Source organism: Grammomys surdaster, unplaced genomic scaffold, assembly GCF_004785775.1.
Source record: "Grammomys surdaster isolate TR1022 unplaced genomic scaffold, NIH_TR_1.0 335, whole genome shotgun sequence".
Classification (NCBI taxonomy): domain Eukaryota; kingdom Metazoa; phylum Chordata; class Mammalia; order Rodentia; family Muridae; genus Grammomys; species Grammomys surdaster.
Window position 1 is genome coordinate 616,498 of NW_021604754.1, and position 20,065 is coordinate 636,562.

A 20,065-nucleotide genomic window follows, 5' to 3' on the forward strand; every position below is an offset into this window, starting at 1 on the left:
TTCTTCTTCTTCTTCTTCTTCTTCTTCTTCTTCTTCTTCTTCTTCTTCTTTCCTTCTCCTTCTCTTTCTCCTTCTCCTTCTCCTCCTTCCCCTTCCCCTCCTCCTCCTCCTCCTTCCTTCTCCTTCTCCTTCTCCTCTTCCTCCTACTCCTCCTCCTCCTCTCCCTCCTCCTCTTCCTCCTTCTCCTCCTACTTCTTTTTCTTTCTTTTTCTTCTTTCCTCCCTCCCTCCCCTTACCCCTTCCTACTTTTCCTCCTCCCTCCTCCTTCCCTTTCCCCTTCCCCTTCCTTCCTCTTTCCCAAGATACAACCAGCACTAAGCACAGCACCCATAGTAAGGAGATACTTAAATAAACATTTGTTGAAATACAACTTAGCTTTCTTACGGATACATTCCAGCTGCTGCAGCAGTGTTGGAACCACTTGACATAGCCATACACCTAACCCAAATCAGAGAAAATGTGGACTTCGTCAGACCTAAGTTATAGGAAAAGAAATGTAAAACATTAGATAGATTTGTTTCTTACATCACTACATAGAAAAGGGTTGTTCATTATTACTATTTTAACCAATTGTATTATGGGGGGGGATGGATGAACCAAGCCACAATGTGCAAGCTCCAACAACTTTATTTTTTCTCTTAGTATTTTTATGCCACCTAAGACAAAATTCTCTATATAAGAAAAAGATTCCCTCATGGCCACAAGTTATATATTATCTAAAACCAATTACCACCAAAACATATTCTTCAAAGATAAAATCATGACAAAAAAGGAAATTACAACAGGATTATTGATTATATATTCTTTTTTGAAACTCATACCAAACTAAACATTTCCCATCTATCTTTCTCTTCGCAAGTTCATTGTAACCAAAAAGCAATAATCCTTTTGTCATTGATTATCAAAGTTTAAGCAAGCCAAATCAATGGTAGCAAGTTTTTCCCTATGCTTAGCTGATGGCAGTTGGTATTTACCAAGAAACAGATCATCTATATGACGTTTTATTTTAGAAGTCTTGTTCAGTGAAACTGGCTAATCATCTAATCTCTGTAGTTATAATAGAATTATTTATTCTTTGTTTATAACTCTGCATTTTTTGGGGCACACCAAAACATATGGCCACTTTCCTAGGTCACAAGATCTGGGAACTTAGACCCAACCTAGAATGAAATGGTTTGCTGCTGTTGTTGTTATTTGTTCTTTTGATCCTTAACTTGTCCCAAGTCTATTTTCTCCCGCAAGTACCATTATGTGCCTCCAATTCAGGAAAGCTCAGTGCACTCCTTTTCTAACCTATGCAGCCCTCACTACTCCACAGGGGAGGGGGCACATTCTGCTGTTACTTCTAACTTTATTATATCTTTCTGGCAAAACAACCTCAACCATCTCCTTAAGTTTTCTATCAACTACACTAGCTTTCTAAAACTACTTAAATCAAATCAGAAATTCTGTAAAATCATTCATCTAAACAATATAATTTTATGAATGTCAATCTTCATATTGATCTCCAATAGAGTATGCTGTCTACCAAAAAACAATCACACTAGACTACAGGCAATGAGGGGTCTCTCCATTACACTCACATCTTGCAAGATATATGAGGACTATAGCAGTGACAAATATGAGAAGGCATTAGGCAATGTAATTGCAGTAGGCAATTATAATTCTTATACTTCTATAATATATACGTGTGTGTGTGTGTGTGTATTATATATTTATTTATTTAAGAAAGGGTCTCACTATGTAGGTCTGGGTTGCTTCCATTTCTTCCTGGACCTCAAGTGCTATACACACACATGTATTTCTCAGACAATGCTTGAATCCTGAGAAGCATGGGCTGTTGTCATTGTTGCCAGACAGTTGTATAGAAGATCACATGAGAAAATAGTGTGACACCCACCCCTGAGGACAAGGAAATGGAGAGATGGCTCTTCTTTGTAGCCTAGTTTTTAAAGCTGTTTAGCAGAAGAGGTTCCCTTGCATTGTTCAAAGATTCTTCTGAGATTAAAAACCTATGGTATCTGTAATAGTAAGAAGAAAATACAGAAGTTCCACTCATGAGTACTCATGACAAGTAGAGTGATCCACAAGGACTTTAAATTGATTGTTCCCCGTTGAGGGTTAATTTGACTATGGTGGAAACATCTGAAGTCTTTTAAGAAGTTCAATACATTAATTTATTATTAATTTTCACATTGGAATTGCTTTATTTCGTGTTTTAACTAAAACAGTAATGACATGTGAGTTCCTGGTAGGCACCATGCACTGTGTTTGGATGCTTTGTACACTGGCTTATTTGTTTCTGTTAGAAAAAAGAAACATTGGTTTACATCTTTTAGTATGGATTGATATGCAGTCATTTCTGCCCACCCAGAGTGGGAGGAACCATAAAGATGGAGACACTGGACTTGATTCCCTCCTCTCTATTTCTGACTCCTTAATCTGATTACTTCTTAGGTCCAGGATGTGCTTCCATCTCTGGAAGCCTTGCCTATTAATGCTATGAACATCTTATACATGTGTAATTTAAAGACCATTCAATGCTTTTAACCTTTTATATTATGAAACATCCGTAAACTGCCTCTTAAAGATCAAGGAATAATTTTTAACTAAATTAGCCATTTAGCCACTGAGCAAGCCAGGAATTTTAGACTCTTCAGCTTTCAGAATGTACCTCTGTGCCCTCTTGCTCGTAAAACCTTTCTTCTATCCTTTGTGATAATAACTTCTTAGCAATTTCTTGGAGAGTCAGAGGAATGACATCAGGTTCTCACATTCACCAGGCAAGCCTTGTACTGTGGAGCCCCACCTCTGGCTCTTAATGTGTTTTTATGTTTTCGTTACCTGTTTCTAAATCCACAGGTTAAATATTTAGTATTAATTTTTTTTCAAAATTTATGTAAGATGAAATAATATTTTAAATATTCATTGGTGGCTTGTTTATGACAACTTCCTATGTTCTCAGAGTTGTCATTTCCAGTGTGACAATGGACTCCTTTTATTTTATTTGACTGAGCTCTTGCTGCTGGAAGTTGAGTCGATTCTGCCCAGCATTTACTACATGAGAGGGGTTGGCATGTTGTACGCATCTTCAACTGTGTTGGGTAATACCACAGAAGTCCCTGGACCTGCCGCCATGAACCCCCAGCATTTTCTGAGCATGCCTACCACACAATATATTTTATAAATACTTCATCTTAGTTTTACATTTATGCCAGTTTGTGTAGGTTTTGCAAAGTTATTAACTGCTAATGGTGTTTTTGATCACAGCTTGTTTGATCCCAGTAAAACAGTTCCCTGTTAAGAAGAAAATAATCATCATCTTGGAAAATTTGGAAAAATCTTCATTGTCTGAGTTACTGGGGGACTTTTTGGCACCATTGGAAAATCGCAGCACTGAAAGCCCATGCACTTTCCAAAAAGGTAACGGATCGAGAGAACAGGCTAACCAGGCAGCCTGTGTCGTATCAGCACCAGTGGTTGGGGCCTACACTTTGTTTCTAGGTTCTTAGCTTCTTATTCAGGAATGGAACAAAAGCCCACATTGTCACAAAGTCGGAAGGAAACTTTATCCAAAACCAATAGTATAGATTAAGAGGGATGCATTCTTAAGATTTGTGGTGGGACCACAGGAGTGGAGCTCAAGGGTTCTGATTATTGTTTAAGGTTTTGTTGTTGTCGTTGTTGTTATCGTTATTTTGAAGGAAGTTCAAAAGAAGTATGAGTTTGGTTGCTAAGAGGGGTAGCATGGACAGTTCTCTACTTTGATGAAAAGATTCAGATTCTATAAGCTTTCCATCTTTCCGTAAGCCCCCTCCCACAATACACATAATTTTAAAACAGCTCCAATTATGCTCAGGGATAAGAGGGTAAATAGAGAATTCTTCCTAAAAGTTTGCCTGACACAGTTTTACCTTACTGTGCAAGTACTCAGCACCAGTCTAGGCTGAATCTGGCGTTGCTCGTGGTGCTTGGGTTGTTTCAAGATGGGTTTGGATAGAAAAAGAACCTTACCAAGAGGATTGTTAATGATAGTAAGTTACTCCCAGTGTTTAAAACAGGTATACACCCAGCTCAATGCAGGTAGGAGTTCTAGGTTGCTAGGCACATAGTACAAAGAGGGCTGTGTGTCTAGCCCAAGTCAAGAGGAATCCCAAGTTGTTCAGTTATTATCCTTGCCTGTCTTGATATCAGCCTAACCTTTCTGTCTTCAAAGAACATGTTATGTAATTCATGTTCTTGAATTTGCATTTGCATAAAATATAAATGGCCGAGGTTGAATCATGCTTGGTTGTTTTAGGGAATGGAACATCCGAATGCTATTATTTCCATGAGAACTGCTTTCTGGTGGGAACCATTGCCAAGGCCTGTCTCCAGGGCTCTGACCTGCTGGTGCAGCAACACTTCCGCTGGGTTCAGCTGCGCTGGGATTGTGAGCCCATTCAAGGACTGCTTCAGAGGTTCTTACGAAGGAAAGTAGTCAGCAAGGTAACACAAGCAGAAGCTGCAACCTGTTGAGGTGGGAGAGGGTTGGTCTTAGCTGGGCTTGACTTCCACTTCCTGTGTGGCTAAAGGCTAGGATATTGTGTTACTATTTGGAGTCGGACAGAACAAAGGATGTGGAACCCACAACAGCTTCTGCATCAGATAAAGAACAATAGCATGGTTTTTAAAGTTTCATTATCTGAGAATTCGTGTAGAAGTTGGAATAATTCGGGGATAATATCATGTACAAGAAAAAGTTAACTGGTTTTACTGGTGTTATCAATAGTTCTCAAGAAACCTCATCAAGCTCCAGAAGTTATAGAACGTTAGACTTGGAAATTAATCACTGAGCTTAAGCAAATTCACTAATACCTTGGAGCCCTGAGGACATCACTTAACCACTAATGCTGTTTTAATGGACAGCTTTTAGACTATGATGATAAACGGTTTAGTGAACTTCTTTTAAGAATAAAAATATTTATTTTATAGTCTTTCATGTATGAATATATCCATATTGATTAAATGTAAGATACTATTATTTAATAGTCTGGGTCTAGACTGATATCTGAGTGTTCTTCAGAGCAGATTTCTTACCAAAGATCTCCATTTGGTTTTCTCACGTAATCCTGTACACTGGTAGCTTTTAGGAGACAGTGGATACTGCCCATATGTTCATGGATGTAGAGCCATCCATGTGTGTATCACAGCCTACCAATGGTAGCCATGTCTCCAAAGTAGAGTGACTTCTTCTCTTGGCCACCATTAAGGGCTACTGGCTCCTCTGTCAGTGGTGGAGCCCTGGACTTCTCCTCATTAATGCTGGGATTTTGACTGGCTAAATCTTGTTCAGGTTTCTTGCAGGTATCATCACCATCTTGCATCTACTTTAATACCATAATTTCCGAGTAAGGCAACAACATTATATGGGTTGTCTTTCTTAAAAAATACAAACTTCAGGACTATTTCTGACTTTCCAACAATTTGGAACTTTCCTAATAGGACATCAGTCTTTGTCTTTTGGAGAAATCTCTATACCACCCAAAGGAAACTTGGTGTCATCAAGTCTAGTTTTTAAAAGCTTCTATTAGATGACAGAGTTAAATTTTTACTCTTAAAAATTTTAAAACAAATTCGTTTATACTTATCACAGTATGCATTTTAGAAAATCAACATATTAGCTGAGATCTCCCTTTTAAGGAAACTGTTTAAAAACTAAAGCATGGTCCAAGGCAGAAATGCCACAGATCCAGACATATTGTCATCACACACACACACACACACACACACACACACACACACACAGAGAGAGAGAGAGAGAGAGAGAGAGAGAGAGAGAGAGAGAGAGAGAGAGAGAACCCATCATTTTTATCTCATTGGTTCAGGTTGTCTTTGAATTTTGAACACCTGCTTTTTACCATGCCATGAGTTTCTCTATATGGGTGGCAATGATGACTTCTTTCAGAAATGATGTTTCAGAATTTGGGCCAAGTTTATCTTTACCCCACACTTCCTACATGCTGCCCTATTTTGCCTGGGTTTCATGCAGTCAGCATAGAAGAGTAGAATGTCTTCATGCCTTATATCTAACCAAACAGAACACATACTGCCCACAAACACAGCTTCTGACTTCTGTTTCTGCCTTTCTGTTGTTAGTTATGCAGACTTAGGACACAGTTTATACAACTTTTAAAAGTCATCACCCTTTGGAAAGCCAATAGCAGCCATGTCATAGGTGATAAGTGGAAAGTGGTCATCAGAACCTCACATGATGGGCAGCCTTGTAAATACGGGCCTGCAATGCTAGCTACCTAGGATGGGGAAGCAGCAGGATCATGAGGTGAAGACCAGCTTAAGCTAAAGAGTAAATTCATGGCTATTCTGAGTACTTAGTGAGACCTTGTATCAAAATAATAAAAAATAAAAATACAAATGCCTAGGGCTATAGTTCAGTGACTGAGCACTTGGGTAGGAGACAAGAGGTCTGGATTTGATTTTCCAGGAAAACACATAAACACGCACATGCACAAAAGTAGAAATGAAATGAGCTCTACCAGACATGTCTGAGATCATCAGAAAGGTGCTTCCCACACATTCAGTAAAAACTTGCCACCACTGACCCAGGGCTGTGGAATGAAGGAAGCCTTCTCCATCCTCACAAAGTTCATGTTCTTATAGAAAGCCCTGAACAAGTCACCACTCTTGTCAAGTGATAGGACCATAGTAGATAGTTTGTATTAAAGAGAGATTTTTACATATTTCACTTGATATATTTTAAATAAAAAATCAAGTGATATATTTTAAAACATACTTGGTGCATGGGAGTCCCACTTGCTCAGATAACTGCAGGTTAAGATGTCCAAATTCTGACTTTTTATGTATAAAGGTAACAAGATACCGCAGTTGCTTTAAAAGACATTTCATAACATAATAATTAAATTTTCATAAATCTTAAGGAGATTTACAATCTCACAATACTAAATACTCCATTAACTCATAAATACATGAAAATTAAGATAAATCCTATAACTCGAATGCTTTCCCAATTCTTGTACTCTTTATAGATAGTACAGTTCTAGTTTAGCCATGCCACTGTGAAGTGGCAGCCTATATTGCAGCCAGCGAGCTTGGTGAGATTCAATGATCTGGGCTCTGATAAAATTTTTACCCTCCCAGTAGGTTAAACTGTCTAGAGAGCAAGGCACAGGGCTGCATCTGACAGCAGCTCTCCAGTGCTGGGTTTATGAGCGCACACTACCACACCCACCTTTTTTACATGGGTCTGGGGATTGAACTGATGTCTTCATGCTTGCATGGGCTGCAAGTACTTTACTGATGCTACCCAACCTCTCAACCATTTTGTTATTTGGGAACATCAGCAATCATTCTTCAACTTCTCTGTTCCACCAAGAGAATTATTTCTGCCTCTCCTAGCTAACAAGTGTCCTTTATAGACAGTGAGAGGTTGGCTTAAGCACTACCTTATTTCCTTGTTTTGAATAATGATACACAAAGCTTGCATCTATACTTCAAGATGATCTGTCTGGACAGGATCCTAGGTCAATGAGCCTGGCCCAGATCATTTATTTAAGAGATGGTAAAATGTATCAGCAATCCCACCAGGGAGGTATTTAGAGTGCCTTGGTGTGTGGCTTGCTGTCCTCCCTAATGCCTCCCAGCCCAGCTGACTCCAGGATACACCTTTTCTTTTGTTATGTTCTGTAGTTCTCTGAGCTGAGCTGCAAAGCACACAGGGGTGTAGCTCAGTGGGAAAATGAGTTAGTGTGCAGAGGCTTGGGTTCCATCCCTAGCCCAAAAATAAAACAACGAAACCTGACTTTGCAATGTTTTCTTTAGAAGTGATAAGTGGTGCTTAGAAACAGAAGGCACACAAATATAAGTAGACTATGACATCTAAGGTTCTAAGCATCTCTACCAAATGGTGCTTATGCTACATGAGTATGCATCAAGGAAATAAAATCATGCAATGACTGTAAGACTGATTTATCAGAAAGACCCCTGAAGGAAACACCAGCCTTTAATGTACTGTCAAGTGATAATCACTGTTCCCATAACAACGTTTTGCACATGACACATTCTCTATAAGCAACATCTACACTTGGAGAGGTAGGTGTGCACCTGTTTCTCCAGCTCTTAGGAGTAGAAATTGTGTTTCTTGATGAGGATATATAACAGTTGGATCTTGGCAACAAGTCCATTAAATAATCATGAAAAAAATTAAAAACCTCATTGTCCCTGAGGGAGTCTATGTTTCCATAGGGACCCTGCCCTCATCCCTCTTGGTAGCATGTAGTCCTGAAAAAACACCTAAGGAATCCCTCTGCTTGCTAGCTGCCTCTCTGGTCCCTCCCATCCAGCTAAGTCTGATTTCTCCTTGCTTACTTATGGTTGAGTACAGGTTGAGCAGAGGTCAGCAGCAATGCTAAACGTTAGCAGCAACAGTAGCTTAGTAATTATCAGTAACATTACAAAGTTTTTTGTGCAATATTTTTTATATGTATGGGGTTTTGCCTGCATGCATGCAGTGCCTGTGGAGGCCCAAAGATGGATTTCCCTGAGACTGGAATTACAGTTGTGAGTGGTTGTATGGGTTCTGGGAATCAAACTCAGGTCTTCTGTGGGAGCAGACAGTGCCCTTAACCACTGAGCCATCTCACTAGCTCAATAACATATTCTTAAGCGCACTATACTCCTTTTTATTTCTAGTAGATGCTATGTCTGAACATCATTTTTTTCTATTAGAAGTAGATGTCTATAGTTTCTTGAAAGTTACTAAGAGTAAATCATGAATGAATGCACTGTTAAAAGTATTTCCTGTATATGAGATGGTGGCTATGCTGAGCAGTAATCATTTCACAGTGTAGTGTATTCAAAGCATCACACTACACCATAGGGAGAATTATTTTTCAACTATACCTTAACATAAAAAAGTAAATAAACCCTAGCCTTGGTTTTGCCACTTCTTAGCTTTGTAACCTTAAGTAATCACCTCTTTGGCCTCACTCTTATGAATATGTAAAATAGGGTCAACATACCCAGGTTCGAGATCTTGGGGAACACTTGTGACACTGACATGTACACACATCAAGGGTGAACATGTTAGTTTCACTAGGCACCAAGTTTGCTTTTTCAGAATCCTCCTACATCTACCCAAGCAAAGGAAAAATCAAGTTCAACTAGATTTGGGCTTTGTGGTTTATATTTTTAATTTTGGACTTTAAAACAAAAACAAAACATTGGTTTTCTAAGACAGAGCCCTGTTTTCCACTCATCTCTAGTTCAGAGGTCAGCTGCCAGCACCCTGTGATCCTGTGTGTAAGACTGTGGACTGGGCTCTATCTGTCTGGAGGCAGCTCAACTCCTGTCTGGCCCGCTTGGGTACACCGGAAGCACTTCTTGGACCAAAGTATTTCTTTTCTTGTCCAGTAGTCCCAGGACATGCCCAAGCGACAGTGAAGTAAGTGCCAATTTTTATCTACCTATTAAAAATAGAGTTACAGTATGCTTGTCAGCTTTAATTGTCAACTTGACACAGCCTAGACTCATCTAAGAGGAAATCCTTGACAGAAGAATTGCCTAGAATAAGTGGGCCTCTGAAAGATTACTTTCACTATTAATTCATACAGGAGTTCCCAGCCCACTATGGGTGTTACCATCCCTAGGCAGGTGACCTTGAATTGTATAAGAAAACTAGCTAAGGGGGCTGGAGAGATTGCTCAGCAGTTAAGAGCCCTTTCTGTTCTTCCACACCTGAGTTTGATTTACAGCACCCTCAAGGCAGCTCACTACAATCTGTAACTCTGGTTCTCAGTGATCCAACAACTTCTGGCCTCCCAAGGCACCACACACACATGTTACACAGATATATACATGAATAGAACACCCACATGCATAGAAATAAAATATATCTTATGAAGAAAGGGAGCTAAGCACAAGCCAGTGGACAAGCAAGCATTTCTCTACAGTTCTTGATTTCTCTACAGCTCCTCTTTCAGTTTTTTGGCCCTGACATCACTGATGTTGTGACCTGGAAGATGAAATAAACCCTTTCCTCCCCTAAGTTGCTTTGGTCATAGTATTTATCACAGTATCCAAAGAAAAATAGGACACATGGTGAATTTAGTATGTTTGAGACTGTGACTGTTGACAAGACTGCTTTTGGCACTGCCTATCATTGGCACAGAGTGCCAGTTCTGTCAAGAGTGGCCATGACTTGTCAGTTATTTGTACTTCCTAAGTAATTGTATTTTTGCTAAGATCAGTAGCAGTTGTTCTCTATGAATATATGCCAATTCACAAATGCACACCTTGCTTAAATAGTTTACTGCTTGCTGTCCAGTCACTGGCAAGGTGACTTCAAATATATTATGAAACTAAGAAAACCCAACATTCACGGGTGTTGACAAACTTCCTCCTTCATCGGCACTTACTATGTCGTCCTTTGAAGCAACATACAAGAACTATGCCTACACAAAAGAAGCATGATTTAGAAAAACAGGAGTCAGAAAAGAGGAAGTAAAGGGTCACGACTCAGCTCAGCTGGCTAGCATTCTGAGCAGGTATCGGTTTTTGGAAAGCAGGAGTAAATTAAACATCTTCCATGTTGTAAGGAAAGCCACCAATATGATGAGTTAGTTGGGGAAAGAAGAGAGTTATTAAATAGACATATTACCTTGAAAAATAGAAACCCACATTTATGTAAGTGATAATTACTCCATCATCACAACTAAATGTAGCCAGGTTGTTTGTTGTTGTTGTTCCATTTTGAGTTCCAGAACCTCAGGATTCTTAAGAGCCAATTTTCGGCCTTTCCCATGAGGAATGTATCTCTGCACAGGAACTGTGTAGCATGGAGATCTAGTCTTATCAGTAATCTGATGCTATGACCCCTTACTGTGGTTAGGATATTGAGTGAGAGGCATGATGTTGTCACCCACAGCCAACAAAACACTACAATCTCTTTTGTTCTGCATTTTGCTCTGCAAGAGACATTATCTCTGTTTTTGAAGTGTGGGGAGATAGTATAGACCAAAAGATAAGATGTGTAGAAGTGCCTCAAATTGTCACCTTGCCTTTTTTTTCTCCAACCAAACCTGTCTTTATACACTCAGCACTCACCTGTAGGTAGCTATAATTTTGAATACTAGAATCTTGGGAGTTGAGGTGTTGTGCAGGTGGGGTGTTTGCCTAGTATCTTCAAGGCCCAGAGTCCAGGAAGGGAATGCTTGACTAGAGGACCAGAGTTGTCTTATACACAATTGTTTTATTGTTTTTCTTAATTATCTGTAACTGAGCACTAATGGATAACTGCAATAAATCAGTGCTTTGATAACTTTTAAGAGTACTTGTAATTGTATGGCAGTGTCTGATAGCATTGAAAATGTTTCTATCCTCTATATCCTTGAAATTATATTAACTGGTTTTGTTTTTGTTTGTTTTGTCAAACTGAGTATCTAACTAGGTCTTCATACACAGTAGGCAGGTTCTTGGGTGCTCTGAACTGTTAATGCAGCAAAAACACTGACATTGTAATTAGCACCGATGTAGCTTACAGCTAAAATAAAGAGGTGCACCTGAAGCCACAGCTGGATGGTCCAGTACTCTGCAGGCCTGAGCCATGTGGGCACACATGTGTAATGAGGAGTTCCTACTTTGAGGCAGACATTTAATTTGGCAGTGATCCATCTCCACTTATGTGTTAAAATACATAGGTATCAAACACATGTAAAACATTTAGACATAGGTGTTATAGAAATACATTTTTGAATAGATGCCTTTTAATATGCCTTCAGTTCTGTATCTTTATCACACATTCACTCTTTCTGTAGATACTTACTATTGATTCCAGGATTAAGACAGGCTTAAACATTATCAAGATCATTTGAAATACTTTGTTCTTGAGGCAAATTCAAACTGCTTTTGTATTGGATAATTTTATTTATTATACAACTAACCCTCAAATGTACCCAGAAACATGCCAGGTAATTTTCTTCAAAGTTTTCAGGTCTGCTGCTTTTGTGAGCCTGCATGCAGTTTGTAAGTGACATGCCTCTTCTTCATCTTTTGCAAGGTGGATGTCTAAGCTGTGGAATGCCATCATTGCTCCCAGAGTTCAAGACGCAATATTGTCAAGAGCCTCCATGAACAAGCAACCTTGTGCTGGGCAGACAGCTTCTAAAAAGCACCCTAGCCAAGGACAGCAGGCTGTGGTGAGGGCTGGTCTCAGCATTCTGCTTAATAAAGCCGTTCTGCATGGCTGTCCCCTTCCCAGGGCAGGTATGTAGGGCTATGCATGAATGAACACATTTATATCCTCTCTATCATTGTTTGGAATTCATTTCTATGAAATATTCCTTTGTCTTCTCGTGACTAAAGAAATGAATGTACTGCTCATAGCATTGTACCAGAACTCTTTCTGTTTTTAATTACTGGCACGTATTTGAATTCTAGACTTCCAAGTACAGTTTGTGCTGGTCCAGCCAACTCCAGCTTGGTACTGTTAAGAAACCTATGAGTTAAGACTTGGTAATGTATTTCAAGTCACTGTACGAAACTGTGTTGTCTCCCCTTCTTCTTAGAAAAGTGTGGCTTGTGTTGTTTCAGAGCTGGACCAGCAGATAGCAGACTTCAAAGGGGGCAGTTTCCCTCTGTCCATAGTTTCAAGTTACAGCAAGAAGAGAGGAGAGAGTTCAGCCTGGAGAAAGGTGAACACCAGTCCTCGCAAGAAGCCTGGGCACTTCTCTTCACCCACGTGGAACAAGCCAGACCTGAAGCACGAAGGTAGGGTGTGGGAGGCCTGCAGGATCCAGGTTCTGAGTGCAAATGGGCTTGTGTTATTAAAACTGCATCCTTTCAAGGCTCCCACCCCATGCTGCTCAGCTTACACTTTCCTGGGATGAACGATTGTGTTTTCCAAAACATAGCTGGGAGCCTTCTACCCAAAAGATAACACTTTCATACCAGAACTGGAAAATTCATCTTCAGCTTGTTAATTGTTATTTTAAACACTAATTTGTTTTCTTGGTCTCCACAATTAAATTTGTCATCTTTATGATATTTTGCTCTTTTCACATACATGCCATTCCTCAGTTGAACTTAGCTTAAAAGAGTACATGTGCAGGTATGTTTGATACAAAAGTAGGCATTTATTCGTTTTGAGTATTGTTTTCCTATATGGTGCATTCAGGGTCAGGTGCCATTTAAGGTGCTGGATATGGAGCAGGAAAAGCAGCCAGAAAGTCCTCATGGAGTGACTAGCTCGAACTAAGTGATTACCTAAGCTATAAGCATTGTCACCATGTGCTGTAGTGTGACAACCAGAATCAATACAGGGAGTAAGGAAGCAACAGTATAGAAAACAGTAACTTAGAAATGTCAGCCCTGTGGTTTAGATGTTCATTAAGCCAGGCATGGTGGCACCCATCTTTAATTCCAACACTGTGAAGGCAGAGACTGGCAAGCAGCTCCGTGACTCTGAGTCCAGCCTGGTCTATATAGGCTCCAGGTCATCTAGCCAGGATGATGTAATAAGGTCCTGTCTCAAAAAAAAAAGTTAATTAAAAATATAAATCATAGAATTTCATTGACTTAGAACTGTTTGTAGTATCAAATATACTATATTTCAAAACATTGAACACTTTGTGAAAAATTGATAAAACGGTCTTCCAGCAGTTAACACTGACTTGGGTACATAAGTTTCCAAAATCCAGAAACAAATTTTGCAAAATATATAAGTTATTTATAAGTGCTTGGGTGATTTTAACTTTATAACAATAATTCTTTCAAATTATTAGATTGGATCATTACAATGCCTTAGTTGGTTTTTTGGTTTTGGACAGAAATGTTCAGAGGGAGAGTTCTTGCCTACTGTGTGCAAGTGGCAAGGGAAGTAATAAACCCTATCACATCACTGTGGCGTTCAGAATAAGTAGTGAAGACCACACATTTCTCTGAAGAATAATAATTACTAAAAAAATTAAATTTTTACAAGTACATTGCCGGCTTCACATATAGCAGCAGATAACACATCAAAATCTGCACATGATTACAGATTACTCTCATGAAATGGCAGGTACTTGCTTCTCTTTTGATACTTTGGGAATAAAGACCTAGATATATCAATAGATGAACTACTGAGTGGAGGGGCCATTGATAAAAATAAATGGCAGGTTTCCTAAATTGAGCCTCTGGTTGTTTTAATTCCATTGATCTCAGTATAATATCCATAAGCAAATCAGTTGTTCCCCAAAGCCTTAACTACTCCTGTGTTGGAACTACGCCAGAGCCACTGTTCGGAGACTACTTCCACACAAGGTGGATGCTAATCCAAGCCCACTGCTTCAGAGTCTAGAATCTGGCTTTAAAAATAGTTATGAATGCGCATGAATAGTGATCCATTCTATTGACAATGGCTGTTTTTCAACAGGTATGAGAAACAAGACTATACCACATCTGAATATGAACAGAAACTCCTCTCTGTCAAAGCAACAGTAAGTTCCCTTTCCAATGTCACTTGCATCAAAGAAAACTTGAGTTGAATTATATAACTAACTTTAATTAAAACTTGAGCTTAACAATTAATTAACTTTATTTTAAGTATTTGATATATTGTTAGCATTATTTTTGCAGCTACTATAACAGTAATATGATTTTGGAGTAATAAATATCATTAACTGGAAGGCAATGCATTAATAAAACTTTAAATGAAATCTTGTTAAGTTCCCTAAGTGTAATAATATAAAACCCATTTTTTTTTTAGTTTGTTAAATAAAGTTAGAGAACTAGGTTTCATTTTTTTTTAAAGATTTATTTATTTATTTATGTATACAGCATCTTACCTGCATGTACACCTGAAGGCCAGAAGAGGGCACCAGATCTCATTATAGATGATTATGAACCATCCTGTGGTTGCTAGGAGTTGAACTCAGAACCTCTGGAAGAGCAGCCAGTGCTCTTAACTTCTGAGCCATCTCTCCAGCCCCTAGGTTTCATTTTTAAAATCAAGCTTTATCATTTAACTAATCTATAAGAAGGCTTACATTTGTGAACATTTGGACTAGTGGTTCTCAACTTGTGAGTCACAATCCCTTTGGTAGACTAAAGGATACTTCACAGAGTCACCTAAGACCATCCTTCATATCATATAATTACATTATAATTCATAAGTTGCAAAATTACAGTTATGAAGTAGCAACAAAAATAATTTTATGGTTGAATCACTACAACGGGAGGAACTGTATTCAAGTCTCACATCACTAGGAAGGTTGAAAATCACTGATTTAGACAATCTATCAATAACTTTTTTAATGCTAGATTTACAGAAACAGCATGGCTGTTTTGTTCCAATGTATTATACTAACACATGTTCCCCTCTCCCCACCCTAGACCCCAAACAGCTGCCAATTACTTTTTATAAATTTTGATATAACTACAGCGTTTCTACCTTCTGTCCTTACAAACCACTGGTTTTCAACCCATGGGTTGTATCCCCTTTGGGATTGCATATCAGATCTACAGCATATCAGATATTTACATGATGACTGATAACAGTAAAACAATACAATTGTGAAGTAGCAACAAAAGAATTTCATAATTGTGGATACCACAGCATGAAGAATCCTATTAAACGTCGCAGCCTTAGGGAAGTTAAGAACCACTGCTCTAAACCGTCCCCTTCCCTTCCCATCATGCTCTCTCTTTTCTTTAGAATTCCTAACTACTACCTGCTTAGTCTGTATAATGTTACTGTATCTATGGATTTCTGTATGTATGTATTTTTATGTATGTTTTACATTGGTTCTGCTCTTCCCTGGAGAAGACTGCCTCTCCCTTGTTCAGCTTTTATTGAGTGCCTGTAGTTCTTTGTGTAGTACCGAGGCCTTGTGAGCTCTTCCCTGTCCATGTTGGCATGCCCATTGCTCTCATCCTTGTTCAGCATTTGGGCAGGCATGTTGGTAAACCTTTGTGGCTTTAACTTCACTTTGTCAGACCTAAGTGATAGAGAAAGGGGAGAAAGAGGATAAGAAGAGTCTACACCTACACAGCTTTCTTTGTGGAAAAACAACTGTTATCCAACTAAGAGTTTCTTGGCTGGAAGTTAATGATATCTTGAGAAAACCAGCTAGTATTCACATCTCTTGGTATAGGGCTGTTGTTGCCCTAGATGACCTTTATGAGTTACTTGGGAGGATATTGGAAACTCTTCTTCATCTCAAAGTTCAGAAGGTAGAGTGTCTAGAGTTCTCTATTTGGTAACTGGTTTGTTCCCATTTTTGAAAAACTCTCCTCTGGTCTTTGTAATAGGTCCTTAGAGAATGATCTATCGATGACATTGACTTTGGACCACAGACTCTCTTTGGGTTCAGATGATGAAGCAGATTTGGTCAAAGAACTCCAGAGTATGTGCTCCAGCAAATCTGAGTCTGATATAAGCAAGGTGAGCATTCCCCAGGCTCAGGGTCAGGCTCTGTCCAATAGAGACTTGCCTTTACAACAGGATGCTTATGTACCAAATTTTAGGTACACAAATTTTGTTTTAGGAGCAATATCCTAAAATGCATCCCCTAAATGAAATGTCTTATCATGTATCATTGTTGATGCTATAAATCAAGTCATCCTTTGCTTTGCTCAGAAAATTTATTTCTCCCAAACCGTTGGATGGTAGGGGCTTTGTTGTTCTCCTCTGAAACATCTGAACATAAAATTCTGTATCTATTTGAGCAGTCTTTTGATTTGGGGAAGATTTTTGTGTGTGTGCAATATGGGGGATAAAACCCAGAGTTTACATGCTAGACAGGTATTCTATCCCTGAGCTGCCCGTCTTCTTGTTTTGATACAGAATCTGCTATGGTAGAGAGAATCTGCTATGGTAGCTTAGGCTTCCCTTGAGCTCAGCATCTCTCTCCATAAGTAGCTTTATACAAAAGCCTAAGTTTTAGTTTCTCAGACATTATCATCACCGATCTTGGTATATAAGCTATCGGTAAGATACAGGCTTCATAGCAGATCCAGGTTATAGACAGAGTTGTAGCAACATTCTTTACAAATAAGCAAAAAAAGTGCTCCTGTATATTATGTACTGTCATGGTCTTTAAGATGTGAAACTTGAGAACCAGATATAGAAACCAGTTTCTCAAAATCTCAAAGAAAACATTAATAGCATCAAGTTGAACCTGTTTCGGCACTCTTCTGTCTGGGCTGCATATGACCAAGCCTCCTCCAGAACCACTTTTACTTGGAAGGGAGCAAAGACAGTCACAATGTACTGGAGATCTAGTGACAGACTCAGCTATTTCAGATGAACACTTGAACTCTCTAGGAAAAGGAAAAGTGACTGCCTTATTCGACCTTGCTGGAAATGAGCTGAAATTCTTATCTACAGGAAAAATGAGATGAGACAATGAGTCACATACTAATTTTTTTTGTTTGTTTTGTTCTAGCTTGCCAAGTAGATTTTTTTTTTATCTTCTGCTTTTCATGAGAGATACCTTTTTAATAGATTCTTTGTCTTTGGTATATTAAAAAATATCCTTTGAGCAGGACAGAGTCTGGAGACATCTTCCCTAGAGGTATTCACTGTTAGGGAAGTGGGTGTCTGTTCTTCTTGGCTTCTCCGTGGTGGTGTTTGGCTGTGTTTTATGTGAGCCACAGTGTAACAGTGGAGGTTGGACTCAGTGGGCTGTGTCTTTTCCAGATTGTGGATTCAAGGGATGACTTAAGGAAGTTTGATAGTTCAAGAACCAACCCTGCCACATCAGCACCTGCTAACCCGAGGAATCCAGTGCCACAGAAGGTAAATGGTTTTCTGTGCAAAATAAGAGGAAAAAAAGGTTTGTTGTGGAAGTGACTTTTCGACCTGACTATGTAATTTACACTGAGGGAAGAAACAGGAAAAAGTATACATGAATCAATTAAGATTTTAAAATGTTCAAGAAATATGCTGATCTAACTTTTTCTTACCATTTGATATTATATTTCAAAATTTTGAGGTTTATCTTAAAGTCTTGGTTTCCATTTTTGTTTGACAAACAGCATAAGACTTCTTGCATTTCACGAATCGCGAGTTAAACACAGCAAAGGCTGAATGGTAACATCACGATCTTAGACATTCTCCTTTTCTTTGAGTTTTAGTGAGAGATAGTCTTTCAAAAATCAAGTCCAAGAGGTAAACAGAAGGGCCAAGGTTTGTGTGGATTGTGTTAGCCCACATAAGGGACAGAACAACTTGGTGGTCTGGGTGAACAGGAACATTGGATGAAATCCTACACATCCATTGCTTTGTGAGGATCTATGGGACCTAGAAGCACTTACTTGGAAGTAATATGTGCTCTGTGTTTAATGAGCTCTGTTGAGTTCCCATTCCCTTCCTGTTCACATCTACCCCCACAACGGCTTACAAAGACCGCTGTGTGCAAGGGCAGGTGGGGCAGGTTTTAAAGTGGGCATGGTGTAACTATTAAATGACTAATCTTTAGCTGGTTATCCTACAGTTCTGGATCCACAGCTCCTACAGCTGTGGTTCATTCGTTCTCGTTAGTGGTGTCTGTATTGAAAGGAAGGAAGTGGGATGAAGGCCCTAATAAAATACATAGCATGCTATAAAGACCTCTCTCCCTGCCAGGAGAAGGTTTGCACAGTCCTTGCTCCTTTCTGAGCATTTGTTTGAAATTATTCTATTCAGAGTTTGTCTTTCTGCCACCTATAAAATCTTAATTCACTATCCATGTGTGAGAGCTTCTCTGAGCTTTGGTTGGCCCCCTAGAACCATTCCTTAGGATTCATTGTATAGCATAGAGGAATGGGCCCAGAGCATCTCACAAAACACAATAATGAGCACTAATGAACAATTCCACCCTAGTACCAAGTCATTTTGTTGTTGTTGTTGTTGTTGTCTTTCACTGTAAGACTGGCTCAGTACTGAGTGCTTTCCTTTCTTAGCACAAATAGATCTTTGGGTTCAAACTCCTACACTAAAGCAAAAAATGTTAGACAATGTTGCTTTTTGTTTAAATGTCTAATAGAGAAACCTTATTTTTCTATTATAAACCATTGTCCATAAGAATATAGTATTGAAAATGATGCAGGCTACAACCAGATACAAAGCTTTGTTTTAGAAGGGAGCTTAAGGTGTCCTTTATCTGCCTCACCTCTTAAGAACTATGTGCAGTTGATTGTCAGTTTTAGGATAGCTGCATCCTGATTTCTTTCTTTTTATAGTGAAGGCACCTGTGTGTGCGTGTGTGCCTGTGTGTGTGTGTGGGGGGGGGGGGAGGGGGGACCCTCTCCCCACTAAAAGATGCTCTTCTCAGGAGCTGCCAGCAGAGGGCAAAAAGCCCCAGCTGTCTGGATGCTGGCAGAGTCCTTCCTTCTCTATCTTGTTTACAACTCACCCAGCATTTCTTGGTTCCATGCCCAGTTTCTCCTCTTATCAGGAAATAACTCCCTTTAGAGGTGAGAGCACTCTGGATTAACTGAAATTACTTTCTCCTTCATGGCCAGAAGGCATACTCCATCAAGAACCTGCTCCTCCTGGCTCTGTGTAACTCTCTGACAGTGAAGGACGGTAACTGTTTCTTAATCAAAACAGCAAACCACGTAAATCATCAATATAAATGGCAAATACTGTGAATGTTTTTTTATTTCCTAAATGACATAAAGTCAGACTAATCTTCATCTCTGGTGGCAAAATGTAATGACATCCACTTTAAGGTGTTTTTTTGTAAATCTCTACTTCCTGAACTCTGCCCTCTAAATGTTCTGGTGTGATTAGACGAAGGTACAGACAGGACCCTGGGTTCTCATGTGTAGCCAAGCATGATATCCAGTGCTCTAAGATGTAGCTTTTGTCTGTCTTTACTTTCTACACACTTCCTTTTTTCCCACATATAATTTCAGAGAGGCTACTATTCCATCATCTAACTTTTCCATGTATGAATTGTATCTGTCTCTCTGCCCCAGTTCTTTCTCTTCTCCTTCAACTCCCTTACCCCTGACACAGCCCTGTCTGCCAGAGGCAACCTGTCTCCTTCCCTCTTTAGCATCTAAGGAGACCATCATATCTTAG

The 20,065-nt window shown here is 39.2% G+C and overlaps 1 protein-coding gene across 2 annotated transcripts in view; it reads left to right on the forward strand.

Moving 5' to 3' along the window:
* The window catches only part of Cttnbp2 (cortactin binding protein 2), a 143,600-nt gene that overhangs the window by 118,084 nt on the left and 5,451 nt on the right, over positions 1 to 20,065 (forward strand). For both annotated transcript variants that reach the window (XM_028778429.1, XM_028778430.1), the window contains exons 15-22: positions 3,271 to 3,423; positions 4,301 to 4,488; positions 9,282 to 9,460; positions 12,074 to 12,279; positions 12,607 to 12,783; positions 14,429 to 14,492; positions 16,306 to 16,438; positions 17,696 to 17,794. In XM_028778429.1, the coding sequence (XP_028634262.1) occupies positions 3,271 to 3,423; positions 4,301 to 4,488; positions 9,282 to 9,460; positions 12,074 to 12,279; positions 12,607 to 12,783; positions 14,429 to 14,492; positions 16,306 to 16,438; positions 17,696 to 17,794 (1,199 nt within the window). The remainder of the gene's footprint in view (positions 1 to 3,270; positions 3,424 to 4,300; positions 4,489 to 9,281; positions 9,461 to 12,073; positions 12,280 to 12,606; positions 12,784 to 14,428; positions 14,493 to 16,305; positions 16,439 to 17,695; positions 17,795 to 20,065) is intronic.